Below are 27,301 nucleotides of genomic sequence, written 5' to 3' on the forward strand. Positions count from 1 at the left end.
CAATGCATTAACCATGGTAACATAGCCTTTAAACAGTCACAGCCTTAGTCACTTACATAAACTTCACTGTGGTTCAAATGTTCTGGGGTTTCTGTGTTTCAGAACAGCAATGTGAGAATATCATCAGAAAAAAAAATAGGCAAATACTGGGAAGCAAAGGTTAGAGAATTCCATATCTTAAAAACTTCTAAAAAGCTAAAATGGTAAAGCATTAACCATTGCTGTCCTCAAGATGGCTCTGGGGGCACATTTACTTCTCACCACTAAGTTATAAAATTGGTTACAAATAACTAAAAAGGACATATTAAACGGGCAAAGAAATTTATCTGAGTGTCAGCATAACTCATGATCTCCAACTCATGGATCAAACAAGTCATTACAGATGTATAAACAAGTGCTTAGAAAGCAAGCATTGGTCAGGAAATGTTAACTTCTGAAATGAAAACCAAGAAGGATAATAAAATGGGTGAAACTGTTCATCTTAGATTCTTGTGTAAGTGGTTTCTCCAGAAAGTTTCAAAATAGTTCTGATCAATGTATATGTCTTGGCTTCTGCTTCTGCAATTCCAATGCTTCTCTAAAAACCAAACAGGGTCCTAACCTACAACAGGACTGCTGTAAGCCAGTGCTGATCTTAGAATTGTAACATTAACAATGCACAAGACAGGATTAAAAGGAGTCTGACAATGAAAATTAGCATGCATTAAGTACTGCTCAGGAGAAAGATACTTTAAAATTTTCCTCTAAATAACTATTTTTTAAGCCTAATTGCAAGCATTCCTTCAGTGAAAAAGGAAACTTGCTAGTGTTTTGGGGTTATAAAATTGGCCTTAAAGGCACTTGTAAATGAGCTCATTATCTTTGCTTATCAAGCTATAATATACTTTCATGCCTCATTCTCCTTTTCCACTGAAATTCTCAGCCTTGAAGGTTTAAGTCAAGGAACTCCTACAAATTTCTGATAGCTGACATTGGTGAAGTTCTACATGTTTCATCTTTATGTAAATTCTGCTTTGTTCCAGCAACTTTTACAGTGGGTTACAGACTACTTGTGCATTTATTTTGGTTCATGTTTTTTAAATTGCCAACGAGAATGTTTAAGTCATTTGATTTTATTCTTTCAAGCTTCATCCAGAGCCCCTGGCCTGTTTTGGGCCCTAATCCAATTAATACTGCTGCTTGGGGTTCTCCCCAAGGAATTGCCCACTGGGAAGGAGTGTACCATACAGGAGAATGGATCCAGGAAGATCTATTGCTTACAAGTCACACAACTGCGTTGAGGATGACTTGATTGCTGCAAGTTAACAAAGTGTGATAATTCCTGGTTAAAGCTAGTAGTAGCAGTGTGAATACTCTATGCCTGGATTTGAATTCCCACTCCCAAGTTACCACTAAGGTGGCCTTCTGCTGACAAGCATATGAAGCTTTCAACACTATATCCTTTCTTGTACTTAATTTTTTAAAAGGATTCTTCTGTATCAAAGCCAGATTTTTAGAGGAGAGACAGGTCTTCCATCTTGTTCACTATGCCTAAATGTTCCCTATGGCGAACAGTGAGTTTATCTCTGAAGTGGGAACCAGGAGCTTCTTCCTGGTCTCCCATGTAGGTACAGTGGTCCAAGGCCTTGGGCCATCTTCTACTTTGCTGGGCCATAATTGGAGAGCTTAGTCAGAAGTGGGGCAGCTAAAACACAAACCAGTGGCCGTATGGGATGCTTGTGCCACAGGTACAGAATTAGCCTGCTGAGCTAGCATGTCAGCCCCGTTTGTAACATTCTTTCGAAAATGGATTCAATGAGGTAAAAAAATCTGAGTTGGTATACAGATTCTGATACGAGAGCTTAGCTTACAATATGATTTTGCACACGTTGCACAAAAATCTCAAGCTAGAGCTTATCAGCTAATGGGGAAACAAAACATATTTTCAGCTTAGACCCCACTAAGTAGGCATTTTGTAACATGTTTGAAATGAAGCAGAAAGTTCATTCTATAAATATTGGACTTTCATTTAAATTAGAGACCAATACGAAAAATAGCCTTTGAAACTGAAGCTGCCAGGAAATGAATGTCTTCTAATAGTGCCTTCACAGTGTCAGACTCAAGAAATTAATTTCTATATGCATGTATGCTTGGATAAGCATCCTGTATTATATAGTTGGAGCACAAGATCAAGTGCACTGGTTTTTTTGGCTTTCCATTCCTTGTTCTCTGGAAATACATGACCTAATTGGAGAATAAACAGATAATAACATAACTGTATGTGAAAAGATAAATATGTGGAAGGGTTATGGAAGAATCCAAGCAGGACAAGTACCTAATCCCTGAAGAAAAGGGAATTTCCTTGAGGGGTGTGGGACCAAAACAAAAGGATAGCAGAGGCTAGCTAAGTAAGAAACGTAAGGGCATTTGAGGTGTAAGATTAAAAATGGGCTGTAAGTGAGCAGAGGGAACTAATGGACAAGTGGGTTATAGTGGGAGAACTGAAGATGTGGCAAACTACAGTAGGAGACAAAATAGGTATGGGAAGGAGTCATTTAAAGGGACTTTGTCTTTTTAAAGATCTGTATTCCACTGACAAGGCACTTAAAGGGTTCAAACAAATGTGACAAGGTAGAGAATGAAAAACTCGTGGATAGGAAAATGACAGATGGCATCTAGCAACTAGGTAGACCTCAATACTGAGTTTCAGAGAAATGGGCAGCAACAGAGTTGACATTTCTACATTCATACATAAACTGTAATATGTGAGCCAAAGTATCCTCTGAGAACAGATTTGTGGTACTTGACTCCTAAAATTCTATGATTACATATGAATAGAACAATTTCCAATTCCCGAGAAGATTGCTTCATTTCTATATGAAAAATGACACTGGGATCTCAAAGATAGCAGATAGGATCTGATTGAGAGAAGCTAAAATCTGAAGGGCTAGAAAGTAAAGTTGGCAGCAAATGGTAACTGGGTTTTAAGGAAACTGCTTGAAATGCTAACATATCAAAGGATAGAGTATGCAAGAGGACTTGGGGGCAGCCTTGAAGGGTTGAGGGCAGGAGGTTTCACTTGGCTGTGCTGCTCTAGCACTTACTCTCTGCGCTGAAGAGTTAACAGCCTAATTTATGGTTGGTACAAAGACAAAGCATTGATCTAGAGGGGCAGGGTTTGAAGAAGGGTAACTTCATGTTGCATCCTTTAGTTCTAAGTATTAAATCACAGAACACATCCATGTGTTGAGTACCTCACCAACATAGAAGTCATCTTTTGGATTCAGTTGAATGATTGGGGCATTGATGACTTTGAAGAGCAATAAAAGGGAATGAGATTCTGGCCAGATACTATTTTCTGGCACAAATGGGAAGTGGAAAAGTGGGAAACACAAAGACTCTTAAAGGTGATAGTGGGGGCAAATACCATGCATTGGAAAGATCTCTGGGAAGAAGATTCCTTAGGAAAAACTAGAGGTAGATCTAAAAGTGTGGAAGAACATGGATCTAGTAATAAAGCGGAAACGAATTGTGACTGGGTTGCATTTTCTTAAGGGAGAACAGGACAAGCTCCTGTTGACAGAAGGGTAATTCAAGGTTGAAGAGAACATAAATAGGCAAGAGTTATATGGAAAATCCCACTAAAGCACATTCGGAAATTTGTGAGTGTTGACAACAATCCAGATGAGGTTGGAAATGCCAGGAGGTAGTGCTGCCCAATCCCCAGGAGGGGGCAAGCTATTTTTCTGCTGGTTCTGAGTTCCCAGGCTGCAACTATAGTTAGGGCTGGTTGTTAGAACCACTAGAGTTGGGATTTCCTTGAGCCAGTGAAGGAGCAGAAAACCAAAGGTGCTGATGATAACCACTCCATTATATGATCCTCCATTAGCTTGTGGCTTGATGATTTCTACGATATACTAGGATGGATGAATGGATAATTGGGAGAAATCAGAAACCCTAAAACCAAATGGGTTCCTGATAGAGGAAGTATACGGATGGGCAGAAACAGCAAACACTCCATTTCTCTGCCGTACTTCTCTTTTAGAGAGCATAATGAGGAAAAAGTCCACATGTGAGGTCAAGTCAACTGAGTAACCAAAGTATAACATACTACTATTTCATAGTCTGCTGCTGTTGCACTAGTTCCTAGTGGCCACGGACAATGATGCTAATCAGTACTGTGTTGAGGTGACCATGCAGAGATGTTGGCTAGTACTCTGCCAGGCTTGGAGCAGCTTGGGATTAGAGGGCTTCCTACATATGGGTTTGTTACTGGAAAGACAACAAAGAATGTGCTAAGTAGGAATTTGTGATATCTTTCAACCATTTTGACTTCTAGGCATAACTAGGGCTAGCTGGACATGATGCCTCCATAAATTCTTGTACTCCCATGGAAATAGTGGAGGAAGAGTCACTGTACTTGAGAGCCAAATGGTGCCTCTGAGTAGCTTTTCTTTCTGGCAATGACAGCATGGCTGGCTACTTGGCAACTCTGCTGCTGCTGTACTGCAGGAACAGAGACCACCTTCTTATTGTGGCTGTGAGCATCTTCACAATCCTGGATAGTAACCTACTCACCCACAACTGGAACGGTATTCAAATTTCTCCCTTGGACCTCTGGGGAGGTGTGATGTGTTGGGAAGGGACGAGAGGAATTTTGAAATCTTCGTTCTTCCCCTCCAAGGACAGAAAGTGATAGAAATGATTTGACAAGTGTTTCACAAATTTAGTGTTGTATGCTGGTAGATGCCAACCCACTATATGATCGAGGAATGGCAGCAAGAACAGGATACCCAAAGCCCTTTCTGATCTGGATGCTAAAGTCTCTGGAATTTACTCCTAGGATATTTATAGTTCTTTAAAGGAGTAAACTAATCTGAAAGATCCCAGAAAACTGAATCCCAAATGAATTCCTCAATCTTGCTTGAGTCAATGGAACTAGGAATGTGCTGCAGTATTACTGCCAATGGAACACTATCTGGTTTGGGGTATTTTGTTTGGTTGACTTTGTTGAAGTACTTTTTTCCTCCAAGAATACATATCCTAAGAACACTAACATAGGTACTTGAATATCACTGCCTAGGGATCAAACTTGTACCATGCAATTTTTCACAAGAGTTTAAATTTAATCTAAGTGTTATGCATCAGCTTTATTCCAAACAGCATTTGCATTATGAATATATAAGAAATAAAGGACAAAGTACAAAAATATGCCATCTAAAATGGGTGTAAAGTTCATACAGTTTTCTCTCCAGTTTCCCGCCCTACAACTAGACAAAGGTTTACTTCTTAAGCTTGAATGAGAATAAGGAAGTGTGGAAACAATGGAGTTAACTTAAGGCAACCTTAAATTTATCCGCAATTAGCAGTGTTGTAAGCAAATCAGTACATAAGAGTATAGATCCCAATGAATTTAGAAGACCAGGGTGGCATACAAATCCCAGGTGCTGGGATAACAGGTGTCAATGTAGAACAATGAAACTAGAGCACAAGCAAATGGAAAGTGTTTCAATGGTTATGTAAGTAAATATACAGGTACTAAACCCATAGGAAGGGTTCCTTTGCAGCTTTGTCATGGGAAAGGTTCTGTGGGTATCTAAAGAGTTAGAAGCCATGAAAGAGAATGCATAGGAGATGATGTAAAAACAGGAAAATAGTGAATTGAGAGAATTGAGGATATTGATAATACAGGTGAAGAGTTAACCTTCATCACTTATTGGAAAAATCTAAGACTACAGAAAGTTAAAACGTTAGAAACTTACCTAGTGCTGTTTTACCCATTTTACATACCCGTAATGTATGGAGTTGGTAGAAAATGAATATTATACAGAGAAATGCTCATTTTTTACCCACTGAATTACTTTTAATTATTTTCTCATCAATGTTCTGAATTTTTTTTGTATATATAGCTACATCCATCTTACTTCCAGGCACCAGAGAAGGAAAGATACATAACTAGGCCAAGGTCACAGGTTAAAGGGTAGACCCATCTAGTCGGAGACTGTTTCAGGTCATGAAATTCGACAGTGGGAACCCATGAGCAGCCAAATACAGAAGACAATACAAATGTCTTCAAACATGAAAATGCTAAAAATCCCACAGCATAAATTAAAGCTACAGTGACAGTATTTAAATGTGCAAATGTACTGTAGGAAGCTAGTTAAGTTGGGTCTGGTGACCAAGGTTTCTAGGTTCATAATCTTTGGTCAAGCTGTGAGGGTTAAAGCCCCAAGGAAATGTAGCACAGCTTAGAATTTTTCCTGCTTCAGAAATAATACAGAAAACACGTGGACACACTTGGCCTTGAGGGGGAAAAATCAATTTAGATCCGTGATAACTCAGAGTTGCCCCATGAGCTACAAATACATCTCTCAAATGAACTAATGACAGCACTGTCTTTGTGAGATTACGACAATGTACAAGTACTCATTTTTCATTTTGATACACACTTCATCTATAAACAATTGAGAAATAATGTAAAACCTTTCTCTCCGGTGGCATTAGCAGGCGATCAGGTAGAAATGATGTGCTTGCTCCATAGATTATGGTGAAGTCACACTTTTCCCTAAGCATTGGAATTAAGCTTTTGAAGGGAAAATAATCTGCAGAGATTTCCAGGATCATTCTTAATAGAATGGTTCAGTTCTTTGTCATTGCTACTTAGAGAGGCTCACAAGGGGAAAAACACAACTGATTTATAAATATGATCGCTCTAAAAATTAGACAGAAGCCTTGGTGAGCAGCAAAACAAATAACCATGCTGATTGCAGGAACTGAGGAGGAAATGCAGTGAGTATCAGCAATATCTAGTGCCATGAACTTGAGTAATCTCTGCAGTTACCAAAATCACCATACGGCAGATAGCAAACCTTATATTGGCTAGTTTTCTCTTACACGACAGATGGAAGAGTTTCACTTTTTTAGATGCATTTAGAAACCAGAGTGACAGATCTTCTATCTGCCAAACTCCTCCAGAATGCCCCCATTTCCTTTCCTTGCCACAGCCAGGAGCTCAAAACTTCACCTAGGCCCCCTATAGGCGTGGAAGGATCCCAAGTAGTTGCGTCATTCTTTGCTGCTTTTCCAGGCACACTAGCAGGGACCTTGGTTGGGAGTGGAGCAGGTGGAACTCCTATCAGAATTCAGCAGGCATGTTGGTGTTTCAAACAGTGGTTCAAGCTGATGTGCTCCAACACCAGCCCCAACACTCAAAGTGTTCGGTCATCTAAAACACTTCCTAAGTCTCACACCCATCTGTAGAACTTCTAAATTGTAAAGAAAAGATAATCTGTTTCCTAATTGTAAAGTCTTTGAATGGTTTGAAACATAACAGAGGTACACCCATACTGTTGAAAGCACACAGCACCCTGAATTTCTTCACATGTGCTTCCCCATACTTTAAGACCAGTTAAAATACAATATACAAAATATTTTCTTGGACTAAACCAGTACACCCGAACTGCAACACAATCTTGCTTTGCTGCTGTTCACAAAATATTTTCAGTGTATTAAAGATTCTTAAGTACACTTCCATGAATAGATTCTCTAGTGGGATTAGTAGACGTAACTTTCATGCCCTTTGCATTATCTGAGAATAAGCAATGCAGATACACAGAAGCAGGTGAGACTACCCACTGTACCAACTCCGGAACAGTGTTGGGTATTCTCACATCTGCTGGGGCAGTCATACAGGAGAAAAGTGCTACTGTTCTAAATTGTTTCCATGACTATTAAACGAGGTTTATCTCCAGATTCTGCTTCTGTGAATTGCCTGTTCTTTGAGTGGAGTGTTAGTGTTTTAGGCATTAACACATTTTTTTTCAAGATTTATTTTGATTTTATTTTTATTACAAAGTCAGATATACCGAGAGGAGGATAGACAGAGAGGAAGTGGAGCCGCCGGGATTAGAACCAGCAGCCATATGGGATCAAGGCGAGGACCTTAGCCACTAGACCACACTGCCGAGCCCCGGCATTAACACATTTTGATGCAAAACAAAACAAAACAAAAAAAAAAACAAAAAACAACCTCTTTATTGATACATACTACAAACATTTTTGACTTTGCTTATTGATTCTGGCCACACCAGCTTTATAATTGGCTTTTTTAAAATATGGATTCTGGTTTTTCTTTATGTGGAAGATCTAATTCAAAAGTTTGGGGGACAAAGACCCAGGAATTGGTACTAAGATTGAATAGGGAAATGATAGTGAGCTGCTGTTTGTAGATGAAAACGGTATTGTACTAATTACTTGTATATACTCCAGCTACTTGTTATGGGCTGACTACTACGTTCAGTAGCTATGTAGAATTAGAAGTGACATGGTGCCAAGGATGTAAAAAATGTAGCTCAAGTGGGTGCTTTAAGTCTGACTACAAAGTAAAATCATGTCTGCAAAAGCTAAAGATGGAAGGGTGGACTTGTAGTATGGTCATACTAGAATTTTATCTGTGAAAAACATAACCTGTTGACTTGAACAGATGCTAAAAGATCTCAGAGCACCTCACACTAACACACCAGGCTTCTATCTGATCAAGAAGGAACACATCTGACCCTATAAAGGTAAAAATGGATAGATCCTGAAAAACCCATTTAAAAGAATTTGGATTCCACCTGCTATGGGAATCTTCTCTGGAAAAAGATCACACTGACAGAGCACTTAAGTGGTTCTTACAGTGCCCGATATTCAACTGAAAATGCAAATCAGGAAAATAGAATTCAGGAAAACCTAGGAAAGTTCCCTGTAGTTCACATACCCGTGATTAGCTTTTCCTTCTTAATTACAAGAGTCCACAGAACAACCCAAGAAAAATGAACTAATTGTGCCTGAAGTTAAGACTGTGCTAGACAGACAAATAAAATTAGAAATAGCCTTTGATAGGATTAATAAAAGGTACACAATAAACATATCAATTAAGCTATCCATTCTAAAACAAGATAGGGAGAAGTAGGTAGAAAACACACTGATACAAAATATGGGACCTCAAGCTTCCATAAATGAAGGTTTGCCGGAATAGGACCAATGCAGTATTTAAAGAAATAATGGTCAAGAGTTTTCCCAAAGAGGCAACACGTATACCAAAAACTTAACCAATACAAGCCTGTTAAAGATTAAAAATGACCCACCCTAGACATCACAGGAAAACTGCTAAAGTGAAAAATTGTAGCATGGCAAATGTTGACAAGTAGTGGTTGCCACAGAACAAGACTAAGATACAAGCAAAGAAGAAGCATAAATTAGAACTCTGAAATAGCACCTTTAAAATAGGGATGAAAAAGTGTCCATGAACCTTGAGCAGAAAATACACTTAGAGGCAAGAAAAAGTTCTACTGGAAAGAATAATGAAAAGCAAAATCACAGGTGGGGAAATCCATGAACAGAAAATCAGACACATATGATTAAATCCAACAGTTGAAATGATACTCTGTGCTTATTTTTGTTTTCCAAAAACATAATGTGGATATAAATAGTATGCTCTAAAATGCTGTGTTTGACTTTTTTGACCTGATAGTGTCAAAAAGTCAGTCTTCTGCATGAAAGAGGACCTAAGAATACTTGATGTCCCTGATTAATCTAGAAAGCAAAGAACAGAGGAGTGGCCCTAGACCCAGTGGGTAAGGTATTGCTACGGAAGCCTGTTTCAGATCTCAGAGCCTGGGTATGAGTTCAAGCTCTACTCCTTGTTCATGCTGATAATGCATGCTGGGAGGTAGCAGGAGATGGCTCAAGTATTTTAGAGTCTGACACTCCAGTGGGAAAGCTGGCTTCTGTCTAGCCCTGGATCCCAGTTATTTCAGGCATTTGGAGAGTGAACTGATACCTATCTCCAATAACTCTTTAACTGTTCTCTTTGCCTTTCAAGTAAATTACATAATAGGAAAGCATTAGAGTGAGAGATAGATTGTTCTTTAGTCTTGCAAAAATTGAAGGGCTGACTTTATAGTTTTTTGTGTCAAGCCAATGCTTACAATACCAGTAGTCCTATATTACAGGGCTGATGGGAGTCCCATTTGCTCTGCCTCTGATCCAGGTTTTTAATGTACTAAAGAAAGCAATGGAAGGTGGTCCACATACTTGGACCCCTGTTGCCCAGAAGGGATTTTGGGATCAAGTTGTTGGATGTGGTCGGGCCCTGCCCCAAGAAAATCTTCGTTTCCCTGTCATTTGCTTTCCAACTAATCCTTGAATGAAAAAAAAAATAAATTTCTATTTCAGTTCCTTGATGGGGACAGGGGAAGGATTTTGTGGATGGATATCAAGTTTATCCAAATGAAGCCAGAAAGTGAAAATCTGTACGTGCTAACAGAAAAATCATCCTAATCTGATGTATGATCATAATTATATGCCAGGACTTCAAGGACAGCTTGATACAGAGAAATTCACAAAACATTGATAAAATAAAGGGGAAGAAGTGATTATATTACAGATGCTGGGAAAAGCTGGAAAAGTTGCTTGACAAGAACACGTTGGATCAGAAATGTCTGTGCATTAAAGCTTTTCATTTGTGACAGATGAACCTTGAAGGCATTATAGTGAAATGTCAGATATGCACGATCTCAATTTTTCATGAAATCTTAAAATGTTGAATGACAAACAGTGGTGAGGGAAGGGACTAGAAGAAATAGGACAGTGGACATGCAAGCGTAGTTACATTCATTTCTATAGGCAGCATAAGGAGCACAACACTGGAATAGTGTCCTTAAAATATGCTTAGACCATAAAAAGAGGAAAAAGTACAATATAGCCTATCAAGATCAAATCTGGTAATTCATAGACAACAGACTCAAAGCAGCACTAAACAATAGTAAAACTACTATACCAATGCATGAGGGGGGAATCGGGTGCGATCCTGACAACCTCTTAACAGGAGGTCATGTGCGTGGAGCAGGGGGGCACTCCAGAGTGGAGCAGGTGGTAAGGAGGAAGCTTGGATCCCAACCATGAAGACTCCCAGACCTTCACCACAAACTATTAATACGAGCAACAAGGACTATATCCCAACTGCCAAGGAGGCCACAGGGAATTGGATGCCCTCGGAGGCTGAGTACTCTGAGGTCACCCACCCCCAACCGGAGCTTCCACAGGGGATGGAAGAAGTCCAAACACTACCGTGCAGAAACCAACGTCATCAGAATGACAACCAGAAGCCCTGAGCGGTCCGCAGAAACAGAAGAACAATAAATGTCCTTCGGGACCAGGGAGGAGAGCTTTCTCTGGTCCGAGCCTGGCTCCACCTCTGGACCCCCCCTCCCTTGCAATGACCATCGGGATTGCTTCGAAAACCCCTCATAGCAAACAATCATACAAACTAAAAAAACCTAAAATAAATAGACAAACAACAAGAAGTAGAGCTTTGAATCTGACAGGAAAGAGCTGGCGTGGATTGGCTCATTCCTCGCTGGGTGGGACACAAAGATTAGTCACTCCTCACCCTGGTGTTGGGGATTTTCCTGCACACCCCCACCCCAAAAAAATGTTCTGCACCTTAAATGTCGACAAATGTCTTGTTAGAGTTACAAGCCAGTCTAGATTATGCTAAAATCTGCAAGATCAGCAGAATTGTACTTCAACACAACAAATGGCTAAATACGAAAATGAAATAGACACGAGACGGCTGAATGGTACCTTATAGCCATTTTAAGGTATATAGCAGCTGGTCCTATATATAAACTAAAATTGAAATGTCAGTGAGCTAATCATAGGTTGTGGTTAGGACTTGCTTTTTTTTTTTTTTAACATACTGGTTACTCAAAACCATGTCAATTCCATAATATTGCAAATTGCTGTTGATGTTATATTGGGACTCTTAATTGACTGTGATGATGATATACCAGCTCTAACTTCGGACTGGAAATGATCTCCCCAAGAAACTGTTCAACCCATCTGGACAATAAGTAGCTGGACTCCATGCTTGGTATATGTTTGCGAGGAAAGAATCTTGATTGAATTTGAACTGTAATACTGCATCAAGGTGGAGGAATCCACCCGGGGGAGGGGGCGTGGGGAGGGGTGGGGGGATTCCCAGAGCCTATGAAACTGTCACATAATGCGAAATAATTAATGAAAAAAATATGCTTAGATCCCAGAAAAACAAAGTTGAACTGGTTAAGGTGAAAGGTGTTAACTACTGTGATTCTATTTAAAAACCTCCCCAAAATACATGTACTGAGCCTGTTTGTTTCTTCAATTGAATTTTTCTTATATTCACAACTTATCTACCCCATCAGCCATGAAGCTTGCATACTTCTGGCACATGGGATGTAAAATATCCATTTTTCTTAGCTTTCTTCACCTGCCTTCAAGCACACTCAGCTTGCTGAATGCCTGTTTTGTTACAAGATGCAGTGCCAAGCACATAGCAGATAGGCAGTCAGTTTTGTTCACTGAACAGTGACTTTGGCTAGCACCCATGCAACCACTCTAGCCTGACAGTCTCCCAGGGTGATAGCCAGAACCAGCCAGTGGCAGCTTGCCTTCTATGGCAGACAGGGTGTGGGTTTTGGGGTTCATGACCTGGATTGACTCCTAGATGAGTGATGTCATCTCATGTAACACTTTCTCTGCAGCTGATTTTTCTGTGGACTGATGTTCTGTACACTGCCAGGTCTGGGGTTGGTGCTTGGATAGAGCCTAATGAGTGTTGGCTGTAGAGGATCTGCACTAGGATGGGGAATTGCTGAGTATAAAAACAGTGCCTGCTTGTTGCAGCTTGTATCAGTAGCGCGGCAGTCTAGGGGGTTAGAACTGCAGTAAATGTGTGAAGCAGTTTGCTTCATTTCTGCCACCCTTGACCCTCTCCTGCTCCCATTTCCCCCTGCTACTAATCTAGCCTAGTCCTCCACCCAGGCTGTACCTTACTGACTCACTTTTCCAAGAGTTTCTATGTAGCTGGGACTGTGAAAAGCTGTCGCTTTACTGTCACTCCTTGGATCATAAGACCAAGAATGTACAAGTTCAGAAACCATAAACATGTTCTTGCAGAAAAACCTCCTTACGTAGAGAAGTTGGCTAAATCCAGTAGAAAGAACAGGGATTGATGCCTGAAGCTCCGAGTCCGCACCTGGTTGCTCACGGGAGATATAGGACCCTGCGAACCATGAACCTTCCGTACTCCGGATTCCTACTGCATCAGAAACACAGTAGGGTATTCTGTGTACTTCCAATGAGTGACATTCACAATCAAATACAGACTTGTAAAATTCCTAGAGATCACACAAGTGTAACTTGTTGTTCCCATCATAATCGAACAATATTCTTACAATGACTTCCATGCTGTGGGTGCTACAAAGTTCACATCACTCTGTGAATCCAGGTTTCTTCATCTATAGAATGGAGATAATCTTAAAAGTGCCTCTTCACATCTTTAACAGTAATGGAAACAATGGAAGCCAAATTTTGTGTTAAGGATTGGCATTCTTATTACCAATCTGATAGACTCACACAAGGCCTTGATTTCCGCTTGCTCCCCACCCTGTAAGTCCTCTCATGTTAATGGATATAGTCAGCCCTTCATGCTCGTGCGATCTACACCTGCAGATTAAATTGAGAACTGGAAGTTCTTGGAAAAAATTGCATCTGCTAAGTCTTAATGTCTAAATGATGCAGCGTAAGTTTTAACATACTTTTACATTGAGTTATCAGCAGAGAAGATTTAAAGTGCATGGGACAATGTATACAGGTTATTTGCAAATACCAGTGGCATTTTAAATACTCATTCAGTTTGCCTTGATACTATTTTGCAAAGACTTGACTATCTACATGTTTCAGTATCTGAAGGGGTGGTCCTGGAACCATCTCAAACTGCAAGGGGCAACTGTCTGGTCAAGTGGCCTTCAGTTACAGCAGCATTTATTACCTGGAAAGTTTGAGACTTACAAATTTCAAAGTCTTTGACAAGCTAGCCCTGTAGGGGTGATGCACATAACTGACTCAGCTGCTTGAGGCATGTCCCTCTGGGAGCCATCCCCTGGGTTTTCCTGACCTATAGGGTGTGTGAGGAGATCAGTGCTGGGAGGTGATACAGTATGCATAATCAGCCTAGTTGAAGTGGTTGACTAATCTAGGGTGTGGTGTCCAGCATGAGGAAGGGCCACAGTGACTTGGGCACACTTAAGTGCACTCACCCTAAGCACGCTTTGTGACTTGTTGCACATCATCTGTTCTGCCTTGAAGGTTCTAGCGTCTGTTCACTTGAGATGTTTTCCTAGATCTTAAGACATAGAAGTTTCTTGAGTATGGAATCTGTATCCTGGCACTGATGACAGGTCCATTGATGATGGAAAATTGAGTTCTCTGGGAAATTCCGTGTTTGTGACCTTGGAAGTTAGCTGGGGAGAACAGTATTACTCTCCCTGATTTTGACCCTACTGGTATTTCTATCTATGCAAAGCAATGCAAATTCATATTGGCAGGCAGTGATGCAAGTAGGCTCTTTCCTAAAGCACCTGTGACTGCTACTAGGCTGGGACATATCTTGTGTCAGTAACACATTGGCCACATCAGGTTTCAGTGCAACAAAACAGGGCAGGTCTCTGGAAAGTGCACACGGTCGTGTCAAGGTCAGTGGAATCCACTTCCACTCACCTACAGAGATGGTCCAAACCGCGATGATTTTCAGAAAGGCCTTTGTTCTGGAGTTGAAGCGGCTGTGGTGAATGGGGTTCTGGATGGCCACGTAGCGGTCAAGCGAGATGGCGCAGAGGTGCATGATGGAGGCCGTGGAGAAGAGCACGTCCAGGTAAATCCAGACAGCACACAGCTTGCTGGGCAGAGGCCACCTGTACCCTGTGATGCAGAAGGGCACTGTCAGGAAGCAGCCTGGTGCTTCTCGGTACATGTGAGCCACACCCCGTGACAGCAGTTAGTGCCAGGGAAGGACGGGGTGGCAGTGAATGGTGATGCAAGGAATTTTCAATGTTTCAGCAGTCTCCTATGAACTGCTCTTCTCTGGGGCAAGAGTGCACTGCTTACGAGTATTGGGTCGAGAAATTTCTAGTATCTGCAATTCTGTCAGTGCATGGTAGAAAACTTTGAGCTCCTCCTCCTGGGGCAACCCCCCTCCTCCTGGGGCAACCCCCCTAGTTTACATGTTTGAGATTTCATTTATTTGAAAGTGACAGGGAGAACCAGACATTTTGCATTTGCTGTTTTACTTCCCTAGGTATCCACAATGGCCTGAGCTGGGCCAAGCTGAAGTTGAGTTGGGCACAAAGGCTGAGACTAGACCAAGCTGAGATCAGGAACAACTTCTGGATCTCCCACAGGGGAACAGGAGCTCTAGTATTTGGCCATGCTTCACTACTTCACACATTGCTTTTCCACTTATGATGCAGAGAGCTGGGACTCAAACTACAATGCTGGCGCTACAGTGGCTTAACTCACTACACCATAATGCTGTCCTCAGATGCTTAACAGCATATGCCAAGTTCGACTTACCTCTTTCTCTTGGTTTCTAACTCTGCATTTCAAACAAATCGCAACAGTTGGGTTTAGCTAAACATCTGTATGCTCTGGCATCTTCCATTTAGGTACACTTTCTTACTGTACTGCCACTTTAACTGGATTGTAGGTGTCCAAGGTTATGTATCACCTCTTTGCCAAATATGAGTTACTATGCAGTGATGGAAGTGGATAGCTGAAAGGTTAAAAATCCAGAATGGGAATGTTTTGTTCCGAAGAACAAGAGATGCGTTATCTAATGATACTGTAGCATTAAACTTAAACTTTGAGTGGAAAAATCAAAAGCACAGGTGATTTGTACTGAGCTGCTTTGGAGGGGCAGTTGTTACACGAGTGAGCAACCGCCTCCCAGAGGGTTGAAACTGACTATTTTTCTTGGCTCAGGTTTTCTGAACTGGTTAGGCTGGGGTGGGCCTAAGGATAGGCATTTATAGCAGGTTCCCAGGTAATGTCAACTGACTCGGACCACATGTTGAGAATGGCTGTTACGACAGTGCTTCTCAGGTACAGCTGCAGTTTGGAGTCCATGGACAATTCTCGGGTAGGTTCTTATGCCCACAGCCCGACCTAGTACAATGAAATCATTACTTCTGGAGGGCAGGCAGAGGCGTATTGCAAGCACTAAAACACTAAAGCTCCTTAGACAACTCCATTATTAGGGCATGATGGCTCACTTGCTGTTGAAGTGGACTATGCTTCATAGATGGTGAGCAAAGTGACCCTGCCTTGACGGGTGTTTTGGAAGGGAATCAAAGACTGTTTGGACTTTAATTAGCTATCATAGCAAAAGCAATGGTGTTAGCTCTGCCTGCATGTGAGAAGGAAAACGATCAAGCACACTCTTCCATTGTGCTGCAGACAGATGAAACCCAGGCTCCATGTCATTCTATTCAGTACCACAAACTTGCACAGGGTTATTTAGACAAAGGGTGCAGGATACAAGCTTGATGAGGTCCCATTCAGTTGCAATATTTGCAAAGCAGTCGAATTAAAAGAAACTTTCCTTTTGCAGTGCTCAGAGGGGAAGTCGGCAGTGGCTGTTGTGTGTTGATGTCAACATGTAAACTGGGGCCTCAGGCCTCCGGCCCCAGATAAGGAAGGGGAAGGGGACATTTCCCTGGCAGGGGTGGCTCTGGGGTCCCAGGAAGGGGCCGGACCTTAGCAGCAGCAGCCTGAGCGCTGAGCGGCTGCCGCAAGGGGGCGCCCTTGCACCCCGAGCTGGTAGTGTCTCTGGGGTCATCGCTGCCTTCCTGGGGTAGTTTTGGTTACAATCAGCCACCCCAAGGAATTGGCTTCCCAAGGGGGGGGGGGGTTTAGGCGGTGAGGACCTTTCCGCCTAAGAAATGACGGGCAAGTTTTACGAAAAAACTCGGGTCTGATACTTGAATGGTTAAGCAGGGGCTGGCCTTGTAAAGCATATCAAAAGCTCTGGGCAAACTGGTACCGGCTTTCCTGCACATGCAGGACAGGGTGGGTGTGGAATGTTACTCTCAGAGTTGGCAAGAAAATCCCATCTTTAAGATGGCACTCACAACCTGAGCTCTGGATTACTGGTGATGTGCCAGTGTCAGCTGTTTCAGCTCTCATTCATTCATGCTGTGTCTCGCTCTCCCCTCCCGCCTCTCCTTCTCTGGGAAATCTGGCATTCTCTGTCCTGCTTAAGTCATCACAGTGTATACTGTGTATGAGGTGTGCCTGTTTCAAGCAGGGGAAGACAATGAGATGCATCTGTGTTTCCTACTGTTCTCTATCCAGAAGGGAGTTTATACTGAGGCATTTTTTGAAGAGTGAGGGCGTAATTCAAAGGCACGTTTTCAAATTAGCTTTTCTGGGTAGGGAACAATGACGCCAAAGGGAGTAATTCACTTATGTTAATGGGGGACTCTGCATATTGTAACCATCCCTACTCCACCACTAATGTTCTCACTATAAATTGGGAAGGGTTTTGCCACTCCATTAGAAGTGCGGAAAACTGTGTGACAAAGATAAAACTACTCTCTACTGCAGGCTGGCCCTCTGGGTGGTATGAAGGCACAAACAGAAGTGGATTCAAAACTGCCTTGTTCCCATTTCTACATAGAATTCACATGTCCGAAAGTACTAATTTCCTACATAAAATGCGCATATGTTAAAGCACCATAGTGATCAGACTACCTGTATTTTTTGTGTGTGTGTGTGAAACTCCACTGAAAAGTGTCAAAAAAAAAAAATAAAGCATGGTCAACCTGGTCTCTAGACAAAGCCTTCTGTTGAATGAGTTCCCAGCCCCATTTCCTGCTAACACATGCACATACTCCACCTCGGCAGCCCCAGGGTCGGGCTGGGAAGCTGCTGCCACTCACCGTACAGGATGGTTAACATGGACACGGGCATGACTAGGAAACCCAGCAGCATGTCAGCGATGGCAAGTGACATCAGGAAGTAGTTGGTGGCGTTCTGCAGCTTTTTCTCTAGGGACACTGCCATGATGACAAGGATGTTCCCGGCAATGGTGAGGATGATCACTATGGCCGTCAACAAGGCTGACCAGTTTTTCTCCTGGAGGTGGAGGAAGGGGAAGCAGGGCGGCGAGAGGCACCCTTCGCAGGAAAGGTTGGTGCGGTTCTCAGAGTCCACCGTCCAGTTAAACGCCTCGGACATGTTGGCTTTTCCGGAGGTGAAGTCTTTCTGGTAGAACCTGGTGTCATAACTTAATTGGACTAAAGAGTTGGTTGTGGAGCTCAAAGAAGTGTTCTCTTCACAGAGAATCTCCATGTCTGAGCCGCCGCATGCAGCAGAGGAAGTGTAGAAAGACTCCCAAGTTACAGCCTGTGCTCGCCATTCATCTTTGTGCCCGCACTCTGTCACACTGACGCTGCTGCGCCCAGCAGCGCTCCGGTGGCTGCCTTCCCCTCTCCCATTATTACGGTAATCAAGGATTGAGGTGGCTTTTCCTATAGCTGCCTGGCCGGTTTCAGCAGAGTCCACCCTTGCCTTAATCTTTTTAATCCAAAGGAAGGACAGAAAAACAAGGGCGAAGGGGGGGGATGCAGAATGAACTTTATGGTAAAGTTTCAGAGTTGGCAAGGTTGCGGAATTGTGAGCTGCTGGAGAAACCCTGGGCAAAAATAGTACTTTGACTACTAAGAGTCAGGTTTAACTGTTTTTCTTTCTGTGGGCTGTACTGATCATATTGTATTGAGTCACAGCTGTATTAAGAAAGCACGCAGATGAGAACAGCAGGGGTGGACGAAGTCTTTGGAGAAAGTGGAATAAAAACGGAACCAATGGTAATCCCATAGTAGCTGGCTGGACTCCGGGTTACAGTTCTCGGTCTTGGGCTGAATGAGCAATTTCAGGAATTTCAGCTTGCACTAGGTTGCTTAGTTAAGGAAAGAGGAAACCTCTTTGAAGAGCTGCAGATAACTTTCCCGCTAGAAATTCTCATCAAAATGATGGCATTGTAGCCACCAAGCATAATTACCGGAAAAGGGACACAGCTATAAAACACAGCTGTGTGAGAACTTACATTACCTCCAGGTCCACACGGGAGGCACTCCGGGCTGTTCTCTCCCTCGCTGCCTCTCTTGCATAGTAATGAAGCTCCTCTGGTCCAGCTCCCTCCAGCATCAGCTGAGAGTAATTTGATTTCTGTTCTGCTGACTTTCAAAACTGCATGCGAGACTGGAGCCGCCTCCAGCACGGTGAGGTCCACGCTGGCGCCCTCCAACACCACTCAGCGGATCCTCCCACCCTGCGCGGCTGGCTCAGCCCGCACCCACTGAGCCACCTCCTCCCAGAGCGCCACCCCCCTCCCTAAGTCATGCAAAGAGTCGCTCGGCTGGAAAAGAGGCAGAGACGTCAGCAGGAAGGGGCTCCTGGTTTCCAGGGGGATGAACAACCCTTTGGCTGCCTCCTTGACTTCAGCAGACCTCCTTCTGTGTGTGTCTCACAAACTGTGAGGTAGTGATGGACAGTGAGGGCAGACAAAAGCGGCTTTTTCTTTGCCTTTGCTTGCTACGTGCTAACGTTGGAAGTTTATTGCTTTTAAACTGAAAACGGGGCTGTTAATGTAGATTTACGATACAGACAGATTGGCTGTTCTGCAGTGTTGTTTGGTGAAGGGTGTTAGAGAGCAGAAACCAGGCAGCAGACTGGGCTGTCTGGAGAGTGGAGTGGTGGAGCTCCCAGCCAGAGCTAGCTGGTGCCCAGAGCGGATTGAAGATGGCCGAGCATATCTGACAGCAACCCTGGTGAATTGGGGGGTGGGGAAAAGAGATTTTTTCAAAAGAACCAGTTGGTTAGTTTGTTTCCTTGGCAAAATTTTACTGCCCAGAAACGATCCCAAACCTAGCAAGGGGTAGAAATAAGTTGGTTTGACAGAAATGATGTTGTGTAGCAGTTGTGTCTGGTAGGTGGGTATCGGGCAGATGCCTTTCCTACCTGGGAGGCATGATAGGGGTTGCCTGCTGATACCTTCGGATCTCTGGGTCTCTACTTCTGCTCTTCATTCTCACGATTCTTGACAATCTAACCACTAAATCCTGCAACACCTTGGCAGCTGTACCTTTGCAATGTGATTGACTTCCGGCTCTGCCCTTCCAGCTGCCCTTTGTTTCCATGCATAGCCCAGGAGACCCTGACCTCCTCGGCACCTTCTGCCATACTCCGTCTTGCCCCACCCCTTGCACCCCTCGCTCCCCTAGGGTTACTGCCATCCACTGGTGTGTGGAAGCACTGTCTCCTCTCACAGGTGCCTGTTGGTCACGACATTGGCTTTTTGCTGCCGGATCTCGTACAATCCCCAGTGAAACCTCCAGCTACATGTTTCTCACAGTTCTCTGCCCACAGCTGACACTGCAGTAGCTGAGGGTGGTTGCAGTCGCTGCCTGGGCTGATGCATTTGTCTTACTCTGTTGCCCTGTTCGATCTTCCTGTTCTTTAACTCAATGAGCCCAGGATCAGTTGGCTGGGAGCAAAGTTGTAGGAGTGAAAGGTCCTTGATATTAAATCCTGGCTCTGCAGGTATAAGCAGTGGGATCCAGAACAATTGGCTTTGTCTTGTCAAAGCTGAGTTCTCAGGGCCAACATGGTGATACATTACGCTGGCCTCTGCCTGCAGTGCCGGAGTCAAATGGGTTGTACTTCATGCCCCAACTGCTCTGCTTGATACAGCTCCCTGCTTCTGGCCTGGTAAATTGGAAGATGAGCCAAGTGCTTGTGCTCCTGCACTCACATGGGAGACCTGGAGGAAGCACCTGGCTTTGGATCAGCTCAGCTCTGGTGTTGTTGCCAGTTCAGGAGTGAACGGCAGATGAAAGATGACTTGTACTTTCCTCCAATCTCCTCTGTCAATCTCACTTTCAACCAAAAATGAATGAATCTTAAAAGCCCAAAGTTCTCCATTTTACAATGGTATATCTGTGGTACCTTCATTACAAGAGTGTCTGAAGCTAAAATGAGACCATGTATCAAATACTTTATCTTTGGGGATAATCTCAAGTACTAGTCGCTTCCAATTCTATTAGAACTGTAAAGAGACAGACTCGGTATCACTGACTCCCCAAATATCCACAAACCGGGTCTGGTTGTATGAAAGCTAGGAGCTAGAAATGCAGTCTGAGCCTCCCATGTTGATGGCAGGGCCCTGACTGCTTGATCCATCATCTGTCTACTGTGGTGTACACGAACAGGAAATTTGATTGCAAGCAGCCAGGACTCTGGCCTTGATACACTTCTGATACTATTAAGTAACAAAACTGACAACATAGCTATGTCTCAAGTTCTGTCTCGTGAGACACACAGTTCTTTCTACCTGCCTGTCTTTTGTCTAACTTCTCAGGTCAGTATTCTGGCTTTTCTTGACATGTGGAGCCTACATATGGGATGGGTTGAACCTGGATGTTTCTGGCCACTTCATGCATGTTTAAACTTGGGTTTTAGTGTTTGGAATGTGTTCACCCTCTACATGCTTGTCTGGTAAAGTCCTACTTGTTGTGGAGAGCTCAGGCATACCTGCCACTTATTATCTGTGTGAGCTTCATTAAGTTACTTAATCTCTGTATTTAAGTTTCTTCTCCTAAAACACGAGCTACCAATAATATCTACCTTGGAATACTGATTTGAAAGTTGAACAAATTTTTGTATTTGTGAAGCACAATTTAAGTACCTAGTTAGTTCAGTCACTGATATTCTCAGTCTTTTGTTTGACAGGCAGATTTTACAGAGAAGGAAAGGCAAAGATCTTCCATCTGCTGGCTCACTCCTCCAAATAACCAGCGACTGGAGCTGAGCAGATCCAAAGCCAGAAGCTTCTTCCTAGCCTCTCACCTGGGTGGAGGGTCCCAAGGCTTTGCACCATCCTTCAAGGTTTCCCAAGCAATAAGCAGGGAGCTACATGGAAAGTGGATCAGCTAGAACATAAACGGATGCCCAAATGGAATGCCAGAGCTGCAGGCACAGAATAAGCCAATTGAGCCATCAAACTCGTCTCATATTCTCACGGTTACTTCTAAGCTTGCTGTGGGCCTTTGTGTCCTAGTGGGGACAAAACAGTACCAGCCTCTGCTGCCTTCTACTGAAACATTGATCACATAGTATGTCAAGAACATACAAGTGAAAACTTTCCTACTCAGATGAACAGGATTGGTGCTCACATACGTTTGCTCAATGAGTGAGTGGTTTACAATCACATAGCGTATGTCTTTATTACATGGTGAATTTTGTCATCTTTGAAGACCAAGCCGTTTCATGGAAAGTCTTCAGGACATGCACATTCATTAAAATATTAGACATTAAACGAATTGGAGAGACCTAGAACTGAGTAATTCGGGGATCCTACTTTGATTAAAAGGAAATGTAATGAAAAACACTAGTGTTGGAAAATGACTTAATTTTGTTCCTTTAAGCCTGTTCTTACATTATCCATCCTTTTGAAGGATAGTTAAGCTTCTAGGCATGCTACAATCAGACAACAAATTTCTTGTTCTGTGGTCTGACAGACTTTTTGCTGCAGTGTTATGAAAACTTATGGAAGATGCAAGGTGGACCCAACCTAGACACCTGGCTACTGACGGCTAGTCAGTAGAGCTTGTCTACTCATTATTGCAGGGTGTGACATGACATGCTAGATAAGTCTAGGAAGCATCAAGGAGTCTTTATTAGTCAAGCTTGACAATGTCAGCACTCATCCAGTAACCACTAGCATGTTGGAAATCCCACTTTCCTAATAGCTACTAGGCAACTATTCATCTGACAGAAGGTAACAGAGTCCCAGTGGCAATCCAGTCAAAATCATGAGAGGAAGAAATGGTCATTTCTGTGAAATCAGTCCATTAAACTGAAGACCTATGTTCTACCTTCCCTGGCAATATAATTTAGTCCAACACGTGTAAGCAGTGAACAACCTAGACACACACCTTTTCCTGGTTTCTCTGCCCACATTTGATTATTGCTAGGCCTCACCCTTCCTAGGACTTGTGAAAGTAGACAAATTAGAAATACGAAAAGCCTTAGCATTTGCATCTTCACTGACTCGCCCAAGCAGTGAACAGAGGGTGAAGAAAACAGATATGTGGGCCATGCTCAGGACCTGCCTCTGTCCTCAAAGTCTGTGGGAAGCAGGGAGAGCAAGCGGGTACTTGGGAGGACTAGGGTCGGAGTGTGAAAGTGACAGGATTATGGGACCAAGAAACTGATCCCCTCATCATGGGCCTTGTGGAGGTTTGAGAGGAGTGGTGACATAACAATGCAATGCTGCTTTCCCCTCAGGTTCCAGGTGATGCTAGGTGACTGATTTGACTGATAGGTTGGGCAGAAAGGATTACAAAGGTGAGGGAGTTACGGCTTCCACACTCCCTGAACTGCTGGAGACCGTAACACTAATAGCATAGGAATTTGCTATGAATCTTCTAAAAAGAAAAATATTCCTACATTTATTTTAAGGCAGATTTAGAGAAAGACAGACTTTCCACTGGTTCACTCCCCAAGTGTTTGCAAGGGCTGGGCTGAGCTTGTCTGAGGCCAGGAGCTTCTTCTGGGTCTCTCCATGTGGGTTCAGGGTCCCAAGGCTTTGGGCTGTCCTCTACTGCCTTCCCAGGCCACAAGCAGGGAGCTGCATGGGAAGTGGAGCAGCCAGGACACGAACTGGCACCTGATGGGATCCTAGTACTTGGAAAGCAAAGATTATAGCCACTAAGCCATTGTGCTGGGCCTAGGAATATTTATTGCAGGTCAGGTAGCTCCTTTTCAGTTCTGTGGTACAGGAATGTGCATCAGCTGCTAGTGTGGACTCTGATGCATTGTCCAGCTGTCCCTTCTGGCTGAGACAACCAGGCTGCTTGTGGTTGGAAGTATTAGAAGCTGATGGCTGATTTCTGTGACGGTTACTCCTAGTCCAAGAACTACCTTGCCTATGTTCATACTTTCCTAAGGCAGTTGGCATGCAGTGACTGGTCTGTTGTACAGTTAGAAAGGTCTGGTTACTCCTTCAGGCTGTGTTACTTTTTAAGCTCCTAAGAGCAATTGAGGCCTTCATTACGATTGAATCAAAGATGCCTCCCATTCAGTCCTGTTTCATTTTCAATCGTTTAGTTTTTGATTGAAGTCTGCTATCTGAAATTGAGTCGAACCTAAGACAGACCTACCTTTCTAAGTGTAGGTTTTGGTGTCTTGATAAACGTCTGGGTGAGTTTAATGTCTCAGAGGCCAAAAAGGCCAGTTGTCCTTATGTTGAGTGTTTCCTTGCTGAGTACTTGAAGATAAACAACTAGCTTTTCTGCTTAACCACTGCTAGAAGGAATTTCAAACCCAAATATACAAACTAAATACACATTGGGCAGCAATAATTCAGTACTTAATTGGACCTGGAACACAATTTACAACTACTTTAATCTGAAGTGTTCACTGAAAATGGTTGCTGTAAATTGGTGACTTGTTTTTTTTTTTTTAAATGACTAGTGACACAGCTTTTCTTACACTGAAGTTTAGGTTTTTGAAACTTTAATGCCTAACAGATGTATGGGAAATTTTCGTCTTGAGCAGTTTAATTTGGTACATCCTGTGGACTGCAGCCTCCACTAAGATACACACAGGGTACATTGCACCTTGATGGCTGTGAGGTCATGCAATAGATATTTATTTCTGAGGGAACTTCTTTCAGAACACTTGCTGGTGGACACTTTTAAAAGTGAGTTCTAATTTACATTCCTAAATATAAATATTTTTGGAACTTCAGTTTGAATCTTGATAAACACAAACTTGAGTAGTCATTGCCCCAATCCAAATACCTGGCACCTACATCTTGTAAAGTTCCTTCCTGGTCTTTCTGTACTTACACTTAAATGGAAACATGTAGTTCATATACCTGTTTTGTCTGATTTTTTTCTTCACAGAATGTTTGACATTGACCCATGTTGCTGTGAGTCAACTGCTTAAGGGCTTAGAATTGTGAGGAATCGGCACTTCAAAAGAACAGAAGTTTTTGTTGTCTTGTTTTATAACTTCTCAAGACACAAGGAGTCTACTCAGTTGCCCACCTAATTCATTCTAAAGTGGCTAGATGGAAGTCTGGTTCTCCATATTCCTAAGACCATGTCCCTGAGAGATTTCTGTAACATAAATGTTAATGGTATTTTCAGGATGAAGGAAGAGTTTCAGAATTTCCTGTATGCTATTAAATCCACCACTTTGTTCAAAATACTCCAATTTTGATTTGGGACAAGCCAGGCTGCTTGGCCACCATATCCCTGGAATATATAATGTCTTGAATTGTCTTGTTCTGTTCCAATGATTTAAATCAAAAGAAACTATTTGAAATTAGCTAATGACTGCATCTATCTTACAAAAACAGTTATTTTGATTTTGTTTGAAGGTGGAGAGATGGATCTTTAATCTGCTGATTCACTCCCCAAATGCTTGCAACTGCCAGACCAAAGCCAGGGTCTTGGAACTCAAACTAGATCTTGCATGTGAGGGACAGGTAGTCAACCACTTGAGTCACTGCTGCCTCCCAGGGTACATGTCCCTGGAAGCTGGAATTTGCAGAGCTGGGGCTTGGATCTAGGGACCACAGTTTAGGATGCAGGTATCCCAAGTAAAGTATTGTATGCCATACACCTGTCCTGAAATCTAAATTGTTAATTATTTCACAGTAAAGTTTAATTGTACTTAACTTCATAAAACTTAGTTTTCTTAATTTGAAATATCTCTAACCTGCTGGCTTGCTCCGTAAGTGCCAGCCACACTTAAGGCTGGACCAGGCGAAAATCAAGTCTTAGAGTGGGTGGCAGGGAGCCAAGTGCATGAGCCACATACACCTGCCTTTCATGGTATGCATTACAGGAAGCTGGAATGAAGAGTAATGCCAGGATTAAAACTCAGGTAATCAAATATGGAGTAAGAGTCCTGAATGGTGCCTTAACTTTGGTTCCAAACTCCTGTCCTAACAAATGAATTGTCAATAGACAATTGAAAGCAAACAAGCTCCTATCTGCTATCTCTCACTCCTTTGCTACAAATCTCTTCAGTGACTGGGCTGAAGCCAGGAGCTTGGAATCAAAGTTCTTGTATATGGGGCAGGGATTCAATTACGTCAGACTTCACTTGCTGCTTCAGAGTACATATTGGCAGGAAACTGAAGATTGGGAGTAGAGTTGACACTCAAGGCCAGGTACTTGGTGAGGCAAATGGGCATTTGAAACTACCACTAGGCTAAAGTTCTGACCTAACGTAAATTGAATGTTCTGTCTAACACTGTTTTCAGCTGAGTAAAACCATGAAGTTGGACAAGATTCTGAATTGAACTTGTTGACTTGATGTGGTTGGTAGCCTAAATGAGTATAAGACTTCAGGAATATAAACTTTTCGGTGGAATATTGATGGATTAACTATGGTACTGGCTAATACCATGTAGGACATAGGGGAGAGATCTGACACTATGTATATCCAAACATTGTGACCACTTAGGAAATATACTTCATATATAATGTACTCAGTGTTCTACACAGGGGCCATGCTAATCTTACCTGTATAGTTCCAATTTTAGTATATGTGGTGCTGAAGCGAGCACAATGTTTCAATATTTAAAGTTGGAGTTGTGGAAGAGTTGTGTCAGGGTACAAAGGAGAAGTCAGCACTGAGTTTTTGGTGTCAAGTACAATCAAGTGTCATCTGGAAGAAGGAAAGACTGGGTTAATTTTTTTCATGGAAAAAATTGTCATGAATCTTACTGTCCTAATTAGGATTGTGTTTAATTGCATATGGCAAGAATCTGAGTAATAGTACATTAAAAATTTGCCCTTTTCCACATGGTGTTTGCAGGTAGTTGATCCAGGGCTGACTTGATAGTTCTCTGGAACTGCAACTGTCTGGGTGTTTTATCACCCTTGCAGCAAAGCTTTGTGAAGCAGTACAGATGGGAAGTAGAACTCCAGCATGCTGTCTAACACAGCTAGCAGGAAGGGACAAGTTTCCCCTCTTAGGTCACATGACACTTCTGCACGTTCTTATTGGCCAGAGCTTGGATATATGACCACTGGAGTTCCAAGGCAGAAGGGGGGAAGTCTGAAAGTGTGGTCTCTATTCCAACTGACTGTTGAAGAAACAGAATGAAAATGAGACAGTAGCAGCCTCTGTTGCAGACATCAGGAATTGAGTCAAGGGTATTGAACACTTGAATTGGGATGCAAACGCTGTCAGGGCAGGAGGCATGCACTGGAGTCACCAACCAGTGTAGGTAATGTTTACAGTTACACTTGGTCTTACATTCCTGCCATAACAAGTTAGCACAAACTTGGTTGCTTTAAACATCAATTTACTATACATTTGTACATTAAAACTTTGGAGCTACTTTAGTGTTGAGGACTGGAGACCTACCTTGCCA

At 42.7% G+C, this 27,301-nt stretch overlaps 1 protein-coding gene and 1 non-coding gene across 2 annotated transcripts in view; both read right to left on the bottom strand.

Annotated features, from left to right (window-relative positions):
• The window catches only part of HTR2A (5-hydroxytryptamine receptor 2A), a 57,152-nt gene extending 38,739 nt beyond the window's left edge, over positions 1-18,413 (bottom strand). Inside the window, exons 1-2 of the mRNA XM_004577478.2 lie at positions 17,784-18,413; positions 14,566-14,766 (exon numbers count right to left, since the gene is read on the bottom strand). Coding sequence (XP_004577535.2) covers positions 14,566-14,766; positions 17,784-18,195 — 613 coding nt within the window. The 5' untranslated portion in view covers positions 18,196-18,413. The remainder of the gene's footprint in view (positions 1-14,565; positions 14,767-17,783) is intronic.
• Positions 18,414-26,386: 7,973 nt separating this feature from the next.
• Positions 26,387-26,488, bottom strand: LOC118758036 (U6 spliceosomal RNA). The gene has a single exon (XR_004995497.2). It is a non-coding gene; the product is annotated as a U6 spliceosomal RNA (small nuclear RNA).
• Positions 26,489-27,301: the final 813 nt, after the last annotated feature.

This window comes from Ochotona princeps, chromosome 12 (genome assembly GCF_030435755.1).
Source record: "Ochotona princeps isolate mOchPri1 chromosome 12, mOchPri1.hap1, whole genome shotgun sequence".
In the NCBI taxonomy this organism is placed as follows: domain Eukaryota; kingdom Metazoa; phylum Chordata; class Mammalia; order Lagomorpha; family Ochotonidae; genus Ochotona; species Ochotona princeps.